General features: G+C 42.1%; 1 protein-coding gene across 1 annotated transcript in view; it reads right to left on the reverse strand.

Moving 5' to 3' along the window:
• The window catches only part of LOC311125402 (unconventional myosin-XV-like), a gene marked incomplete at both ends in the record, with an annotated part of 31,739 nt that overhangs the window by 6,732 nt on the left and 15,007 nt on the right, over nt 1–10,000 (reverse strand). Inside the window, one exon of the mRNA XM_084199446.1 lies at nt 1,161–1,294. Within this exon, the coding sequence (XP_084055572.1) occupies nt 1,161–1,294 (134 nt within the window). The remainder of the gene's footprint in view (nt 1–1,160; nt 1,295–10,000) is intronic.

Here is a 10,000-nt window from a genome sequence, read left to right on the forward strand (position 1 = left end):
ATATCTGTATTATCTACAGTAGTTATCTTTACAAATGTTAGATATCTGTATTATCTAGTTATCTTTACAAATGTTAGATATCTGTATTATCTACAGTAGTTATCTTTACAAATGTTAGATATCTGTATTATCTAGTTATCTTTACACATTTTAGATATCTGTATTATCTACAGTAGTTATCTTTACAAATGTTAGATATCTGTATTATCTACAGTAGTTATGGGCGGCAGGTAGCTTAGTGGTTAAGAGCGTTGTGCCAGTAACCGAAAGGTCGCTGGTTCTAATCCCCGAGCCGACTAGGTGAAAAATCTGTCGATGTGCCCTTGAGCAAGGCACTTAACCCTAATTGCTCCTGTAAGTCGCTCTGGATAAGAGCGTCTGCTAAATGACTAATTATTATTAATTATTATTATCTTTACAAATGTTAGATATCTGTATTATCTAGTTATCTTTACAAATGTTAGATATCTGTATTATCTACAGTAGTTATCTTTACAAATGTTAGATATCTGTATTATCTAGTTATCTTTACAAATGTTAGATATCTGTATTATCTAGTTATCTTTACAAATGTTAGATATCTGTATTATCTAGTTATCTTTACAAATGTTAGATATCTGTATTATCTAGCCATCTTTACAAATGTTAGATATCTGTATTATCTACAGTAGTTATCTTTACAAATGTTAGATATATGTATTATCTACAGTAGTTATCTTTACAAATGTTAGATATCTGTATTATCTAGTTATCTTTACAAATGTTAGATATCTGTATTATCTACAGTAGTTATCTTTACAAATGTTAGATATCTGTATTATCTAATTATCTTTACAAATGTTAGATATCTGTATTATCTAGTTATCTTTACAAATGTTAGATATCTGTATTATCTAGTTATCTTTACAAATGTTAGATATCTGTATTATCTAGCTATCTATACAAATGTTAGATATCTGTATTATCTAATTATCTTTACAAATGTTAGATATCTGTATTATCTAGTTATCTTTACAAATGTTAGATATCTGTATTATCTAGTTATCTTTACAAATGTTAGATATCTGTATTATCTAGCTATCTATACAAATGTTAGATATCTGTATTATCTTGTGTGTGTGTGTGTGTGCGTGTGCATGCATGCATGTGTGTGTTCTTACATGGTGGGTAGGAAGACAGTGTCTTTGGCACGGTGTTGTAATGCTGCTAGTTTTGCCAACTGCTGCAGCTGCTGCTCACTGGCTTTACCCTGGGGAACCACACTCAGCAAGGCCTTCAGATAGTCTGGTAACACCTACAACGTAGAACACAGGCCTTCAGATAGTCTGGTAACACCTACAACGTAGAACACAGGCCTTCAGATAGTCACTGGCTTTACTCTGGGGAACCACCCTCAGCAAGGCCTTCAGATAGTCACTGGCTTTACCCTGGGGAACCACACTCAGCAAGGCCTTCAGATAGTCTGGTAACACCTACAGCGTAGAACACAGGCCTTCAGATACGCTGCCCTTCAGTCCCTAGACTTTAGGCGCTGACGGAGACATGGATAACCCCAGCTGATCTCTCTTCATCTGACTGTGTTTTCTCTCATAGTCCAAGAGCATCCTGTGGTCACGGTGGTGGAACAGGTCTCCTCATTTCTCCTGTGGAGATGTTCTGTTGTCTCCCTTCTCTCCTCATTTTGTCTGCAATAAGTCACCTGATCTATGTTCTTTTAACTGCTAGCTCCAAGGGTATTGTGTGCAATAACTAACCTAATCTATGTTCCTGTAACTGTTAGCTCCAAGGGTATTGTCTGCAATAATCATATGCACATAGATTTAAATGTCACTGTTTGCACTGAAACTGTCTGCCTTAGGAAGAAGCCCGCTGTGGGCAGCCCACTCAGTGCCATTGACTCAAATGTAAATGTCACTGACATGTCTACCTCGGATCAGCCTCTCAGAATAACACTAAAAACAAACAAGCAACCCAGAAAAGGACAAAAAAAAATAGCCCATATTAACATATGCAGCCTGAGAAACAAGGTTCATGAAATTGACAACTTATTTAACATCAGAACACATTCATATTCTGGCCATATCTCTGAAACACACTGAGACAATTCATTTGATGATGCAGTAGTAGCTACACATGGTTATAGAATATATAGGAAAGATATAAATGCAAATGAAGGAGCTGTTGCCATGTCCTGTACGTCCAGAGTCATATTCCTGTGAGGCTGAGAGAGGATGTTGCCATGTCCTGTACGTCCAGAGTCATATTCCTGTGAGGCTGAGAGAGGATGTTGCCATGTCCTGTACGTCCAGAGTCATATTCCTGTTAGGCTGAGAGAGGATGTTGCCATGTCCTGTACGTCCAGAGTCATATTCCTGTGAGGCTGAGAGAGGATGTTGCCATGTCCTGTATGTCCAGAGTCATATTCCTGTGAGGCTGAGAGAGGATGTTGCCATGTCCTGTATGTCCAGAGTCATATTCCTGTGAGGCTGAGAGAGGATGTTGCCATGTCCTGTACGTCCAGAGTCATATTCCTGTGAGGCTGAGAGAGGATGTTGCCATGTCCTGTACGTCCAGAGTCATATTCCTGTGAGGCTGAGAGAGGATGTTGCCATGTCCTGTACGTCCAGAGTCATATTCCTGTTAGGCTGAGAGAGGATGTTGCCATGTCCTGTACGTCCAGAGTCATATTCCTGTGAGGCTGAGAGAGGATGTTGCCATGTCCTGTACGTCCAGAGTCATATTCCTGTTAGGCTGAGAGAGGATGTTGCCATGTCCTGTACGTCCAGAGTCATATTCCTGTTAGGCTGATAGAGGATGTTGCCATGTCCTGTACGTCCAGAGTCATATTCCTGTGAGGCTGAGAGAGGATGTTGCCATGTCCTGTACGTCCAGAGTCATATTCCTGTGAGGCTGAGAGAGGATGTTGCCATGTCCTGTACGTCCAGAGTCATATTCCTGTGAGGCTGAGAGAGGATGTTGCCATGTCCTGTACGTCCAGAGTCATATTCCTGTTAGACTGAGAGAGGATGTTGCCATGTCCTGTACGTCCAGAGTCATATTCCTGTTAGGCTGAGAGAGGATGTTGCCATGTCCTGTACGTCCAGAGTCATATTCCTGTTAGGCTGAGAGAGGATGTTGCCATGTCCTGTACGTCCAGAGTCATATTCCTGTGAGGCTGAGAGAGGATGTTGCCATGTCCTGTACGTCCAGAGTCATATTCCTGTGAGGCTGAGAGAGGATGTTGCCATGTCCTGTACGTCCAGAGTCATATTCCTGTTAGGCTGAGAGAGGATGTTGCCATGTCCTGTACGTCCAGAGTCATATTCCTGTGAGGCTGAGAGAGGATCTCATGTCAGATGATGTGGAAGTAATATGCCTCACCTAAAGCCTCGTAGGAAGTTGCTATAGACCACCAAGTGCTAAAAGTCAGTGTTTGGACTATATCAAATCAAATCAAATTTTATTGGCCACATGCGCCGAATACATCAGGTGTAGACATTACAGTGAAATGCTTACTTACAGACCTTAACCAACAGTGCATTTATTTTTAATAGAAAAGTAAAATAAAACAACAACAAAAAAGTGTTGAGAGAAAAAAAGAGCAGAAGTAAAATAAAGTGACAGTAGGGAGGCTATATATACAGTAAAATAAAGTGACAGTAGGGAGGCTATATATACAGGGGGGTACCGGTGCAGAGTCAATGTGCGGGGGCACCGGCTAGTTGAGGTAGTTGAAGTAATATGTACATGTGGGTAGAGTTAAAGTGACTATGCGTAAATAATTAACAGAGTAGCAGCAGCGTAAAAAGATGGGGTGGGGGGTGGGGGTGGGGGGGGGCAGTGCAAATAGTCAGAGTAGCCATGATTAGCTGTTCAGGAGTCTTATGGCTTGGGGGTAGAAGCTGTTGAGAAGTCTTTTGGACCTAGACTTGGCACTTCGGTACCACTTGCCGTGCGGTAGCAGAGAGAACAGTCTATGACTAGGGTGGCTGGAGTCTTTGACAATTTTGAGGGCCTTCCTCTGACACCGCCTGGATGGCAGGAAGCTTGGCCCCAGTGATGTACTGGGCCGTACGCACTACCCTCTGTAGTGCCTTGCGGTCGGAGGCCGAACAGTTGCCATACCAGGCGGTGATGCAACCAGTCAGGATGCTCTCGATGGTGCAGCTGTAGAATATTTTGAGGATCTGAGGACCCATGCCAAATCTTTTCAGTCTCCTGAGGGGGAATAGGCTTTGTCGTGCCCTCTTCACGACTGTCTTGGTGTGTTTGGACCATGATAGTTCGTTGGTGATGTGGACACCAAGGAACTTGAAGCTCTCAACCTGTTCCACTACAGCCCCGTCGATGAGAATGGGGGCATGCTCAGTCCTCTTTTTTTCCCCTGTAGTTCACAATCATCTCCTTTGTCTTGGTCACGTTGAGGGAGAGGTTGTTATCCTGGCACCACACGGCCAGGTCTCTGAGCTCCTCCCTATAGGCTGTCTCATCATTGTTGGTGATCAAGCCTACCACTGTTGTGTCGTCGGCAAACTTAATGATGGTGTTGGAGTCGTGCCTGGCCATGCAGTCATGGGTGAACAGGGAGTACAGGAGGGGGCTGAGCACGCACCCCTGAGGGGCCCCCGTGTTGAGGATCAGTGTGGCAGATGTGTTGTTACCTACCCTTACCACCTGGGGGCGGCCCGTCAGGAAGTCCAGGATCCAGTTGCAGAGGGAGGTGTTTAGTCCCAGGATCCTTAGCTTAGTGATGAGCTTTGAGGGCACTATGGTGTTGAATGCTGAGCTGTAGTCAATGAATAGCATTCTCACGTAGGTGTTCCTCTTGTCCAGGTGGGAAAAGGCAGTGTGGAGTGCAATAAAGATTGCATCATCTGTGGATCTGTTGGGGCGGTATGCAAATTGGAGTGGGTCTAGGGTTTTTGGGATAATGGTGTTGATGTGAGCCATGACCAGCCTTTCAAAGCACTTCATGGCTACAGACATCAGTGCTACGGGTCGGTAGTCATTTAGGCAGGTTATCTTAGAGTCCTTGGGCACGGGGACTATGGTGGTCTGCTTGAAACATGTTGGTATTACAGACTCAGTCAGGGACATGTTGAAAATGTCAGTGAAGACACTTGCCAGTTGGTCAGCACATGCTCAGAGTACACGTCCTGGTAATCCATCTGGCCCTGCGGCCTTGTGAATGTTGACCTGCTTAAAAGTCTTACTCACATCGGCTACGGAGAGCGTGATCACATAGTCATCCGGAACAGCTGGTGCTCTCATGCATGCTTCAGTGTTGCTTGCCTCGAAGCGACCATAGAAGTGGTTTAGCTCGTCTGGAAGTCTTGTGTCACTGGGCAGCTCGCGGCTGTGCTTCCCTTTGTAGTCTGTAATAGTTTTCAAGCCCTGCCACATCCGACGAGCGTCAGAGCCGGTGTATTACGATTCAATCTTAGTCCTGTATTGATTCTTTGCCTGTTTGATGGTTCGTCTGAGGGCATAGCGGGATTTCTTATAAGCGTCCGGGTTAGAGTCCCGCTCCTTGAAAGCGGCAGCTCTACCCTTTAGCTCAGTGCGGATGTTTCCTGTAATCCATGGCTTCTGGTTGGGGTATGTACATACGGTCACTGTGGGGACGACATCATCGATGCACTTATTGATGAAGCCAGTGACTGATGTGGTGTACTCCTCAATGCTATCTGAAGAATCCCGGAACATGTTCCAGTCTGTGCTAGCAAAACAGTCCTGTAGCTTAGCATCTGCGTCATCTGACCACTTTTTTATTAACCGAGTCACTGGTGCTTCCTGCTTTAGTTTTTGCTTATAAGCAGGAATCAGGAGGATAGAGTTATGGCCAGATTTGCCAAATGGAGGGCGAGGGAGAGCTGTGTATGCGTCTCTGTGTGTGGAGTAAAGGTGGTCTAGAGTTTTTTTTCCTCTGGTTGCACATTTAACATGCTGGTAGAAATGAGGTAGAACGGATTTAAGTTTCCCTGCATAAAAGTCCTCAACCACTAGGAGCGCTGCCTCTGGATGAGCGTTTTCCTGTTCACTTATGGCCTTATACAGCTCATTCAGTGCAATCTTAATGCCAGCAATGGTTTGTGGTGGTAAATAGACAGCTATGAAAAATATAGAAGAAAACTCTCTTGGTAGATAGTGTGGTCTACAGCTTATCATAAGATACTCTACCTCAGGCGAGCAAAACCTCGAGACTTCCTTAGTATTTGATTTTGTGCACCAGCTGTTGTTTACAAATATACACAGACCGCCACCCCTTGTCTTACCGGAGTCAGCCGTTCTATCCTGCTGATGTAGCGTATATCCCGCCAGCTGTATGTTGTCCATGTCATCGTTCAGCCACGACTCGGTGAAACATAAGATATTACAGTTTTTAATGTCCCGTTGGTAGGATAACTGTGCTCTTAGGTCATCCAATTTATTCTCAAATGATTGAAGATTGGCTAATAGGATTGATGGAAGAGGCAGTTTACTCGCTCGCCGTCGGATCCTTACAAGGCATCCCGATCTACGTCCACGATATCTCCGTCTCCTTCTCATGCGAATGACGGGGATTTGGGCCTTGTCGGGTGTCTGTAGGATATCCTTCGCGGCCTCCTCGTTGAAGAAAAAATCTTCGTCCAATACGAGGTGAGTAATCGCTGTCCTGATATCCAGAAGCTCTTTTTGGTTATAAGAGACGATGGCAGAAACATTATGTACAAAATAAATGACAAATAACGCGGAAAAACACACATAATAGTACAATTGGTTAGAGGGCTGTAAAACGGCAGCCATCTTCTCCGGTGCCATTCTCATACAAATTCTCATATGTGTGAAATGCTTGATAATGTATGTGATATCAACAGAGAGGTATATTTTCTGGGTGACCTAAATATTGTCTGGTTGTCATCAATTTGCCCACTCAAAAAGTCAACCTACCAGGGTATTTACAAACAGAACAGGAACTAAATCATCCACGTGCATTGATCACATCTTTACTAATGCCGCAGACTAAATCATCCACGTGTATTGATCACATCTTTACTAACGCCGCAGACTAAATCATCCACGTGTATTGATCACATCTTTACTAACGCCGCAGACTAAATCATCCACGTGTATTGATCACATCTTTACTAACGCCGCAGACTAAATCATCCACGTGTATTGATCACATCTTTACTAACGCCGCAGACTAAATCATCCACGTGTATTGATCACATCTTTACTAATGCCGCAGGAATCTGCTCTAACGCAGTATCCACCCCCTATCGGATGTAGTGATCATAAATTAAATTAGTCATTTAGCAGACGCTCTTATCCAGAGCGACTTACAGGAGCAATTAGGGTTAAGTGCCTTGCTCAAGGGCACATCGACAGATTTTTCACCTAGTCGGCTCGGGGATTAGAACCAGCGACCTTTCGGTTACTGGCACAACGCTCTTAACCACTAAGCTACCTGCCGCCCATAATATATATATCATAATATAATATCCATATCTAGACCTATAATAGTGTATAAACGATCACACAAGAGGTTTTGCAATGATTCCGACGTCGAAGATGTGAAAAATATTTGTTGGTCTGATGTGTGTAATGAGGAACATTCTGAAGCTGCACTTGAAGCATTTATGAAACTGCTTCTTCCGGTTACTGACAGGCATGCGCCCCATCAAGAAACGGACTGTTAGAACTGCCAAATCCCCAATGGATAGATGATGAATTAAAAAAACTGTACGGCTGAGAGGGACGAGGCAAAGGGAATAGCAAATAAGTCTGACAACACAGCAGACTGGCAACCATACAGTAAACTGAGAAATCAGGAAACTAAAACTAAACAAAAAGAAGAAGAAACTACACAATGGAACAAAGATAAATGATATAAAGAATGACAGTAAAAAGCTCTGGAGTCTTTAAATGAAATGAAAGCAAACTGGGGTCCATCCTTCATTGAGGCAGATGGCTTGTTCATAACAAAACCCTTTGATATTGCCGACCACTTTAACAACTTTTTTGTCGACAAGATTAGCAAACTGAGGCATGACATGCAAACAACAAACGCTGAGCCTTCATATTCATGCATAATGGACCATGAAATACAAAGTTATTTTACAGACTTTCAGCATGCTTATAGGGAAGGGCACTCAACATGCTCAGCACTGACACAAATTACTGATGATTGGCTGAAAGACTTCCGTGCAGCTTTTGATGTCATCGATCATAACCTTTTGCTGAAAAAACGTAGGTGTTATGGATTTGCATCCTCTGCCATATTATGGATAGAGAGTTACCTATCTAATAGAACAGAGGGTTTATTGAGAGTTACCTATCTAATAGAACAGAGGGTATATTGAGAGTTACCTATCTAATAGAACAGAGGGTTTATTGAGAGTTACCTATCTAATAGAACAGAGGGTTTATTGAGAGTTACCTATCTAATAGAACAGAGGGTTTATTGAGAGTTACCTATCTAATAGAACAGAGGGTTTATTGAGAGTTACCTATCTAATAGAACACAGAGGGTTTTCGGTAATGGAAGCCTCTCTCATGCACATTCAGATGAGTGTGGTGTACCGCAGGGCAGCCGGCTAGGGCCATTATTGTTTTCTGTTTTTACTAATGACCTTCCACTGACCTTGAATAAAGCCTGTGTGTCTGTACGCTGACGAATCAACAGCATACACGTCGGCTGCAACAGTAAAATAAATAACTGACACCCTTAACATAGAGCTCCAGGCAGTTTTAGAATGGGTAACTAAAATAGGCTGGTGCTAAATATCTTAAACTAAAAGCATCATTTTCGGGATATATCACTTGCTCAACGCTAAACCTCATTTAGATCTATTATTGAATAATGTTGCTATTGAGCAAGTTGAGGAGACTAAACTGTTGGGTGTAACCCTAGATAGCAAGCTGTCATGTTCAAAACATATAGACTCAATGGTTGTTAAAAGGGAAGAGGTCTGTCCGTGATAGGGCGTTGCTCTGCCTTCTTGACATCTCAGTCGACCAGACTAGGTAATTAAATAACGTTCTGAGAACATGTTTCATTATGACTTTTAATAAGTCTTAGTTTGGCTTAACTGTTTATAATGCATAATAGTGTTGTTATACCTGGTTATAATGCATCATAGTGTTGTTATACCCGGTTATAATGCATCATAAGGCAGAGCTGGTTGTTATACCTGGTTACAATGCATCATAGTGTTATACCTGGTTATAATGCATCATAGTGTTATACCTGGTTATAATTCATCGTAGTGTTGTTATACCTGGTTATAATGCATCATAAAGCAGAGCTGGTTGTTATACCTGGTTACAATGCATCATAGTGTTATACCTGGTTATAATGCATCATAGTGTTATACCTGGTTATAATGCATCATAGTGTTATACCTGGTTATAATGCATCGTAGTATTGTTATACCTGGTTATAATGCATCGTAATGTTGTTATACCTGGTTATAATGCATCATAAGGCAGAGCTGGTTGTTATACCTGGTTACAATGCATCATAGTGTTATACCTGGTTATAATGCATCATAGTGTTATACCTGGTTATAATACATCGTAGTGTTGTTATACCTGGTTATAATGCATCATAAAGCAGAGCTGGTTGTTATACCTGGTTATAATGCATCATAGTGTTATACCTGGTTATAATGCATCATAGTGTTATACCTGGTTATAATGCATCATAGTGTTGTTATACCTGGTTATAATGCATCATAGTGTTATACCTGGTTATAATGCATCATAGTGTTATACCTGGTTATAACGCATCATAGTGTTATACCTGGTTATAATGCATAATAATGTTATACCTGGTTATAATGCATCGTAGTGTTGTTATACCTGGTTATAATGCATCATAGTGTTATACCTGGTTATAATGCATCATAGTGTTATACCTGGTTATAATGCATCATAGTGTTATACCTGGTTATAATGCATCATAGTGTTATACCTGGTTATAATGCATCGTAGTGTTGTTATACCTGGTTATAAT

This window comes from Coregonus lavaretus (genome assembly GCF_964263955.1).
Source record: "Coregonus lavaretus genome assembly, contig: HAP1_SCAFFOLD_2587, whole genome shotgun sequence".
Lineage (NCBI taxonomy): Eukaryota > Metazoa > Chordata > Actinopteri > Salmoniformes > Salmonidae > Coregonus > Coregonus lavaretus.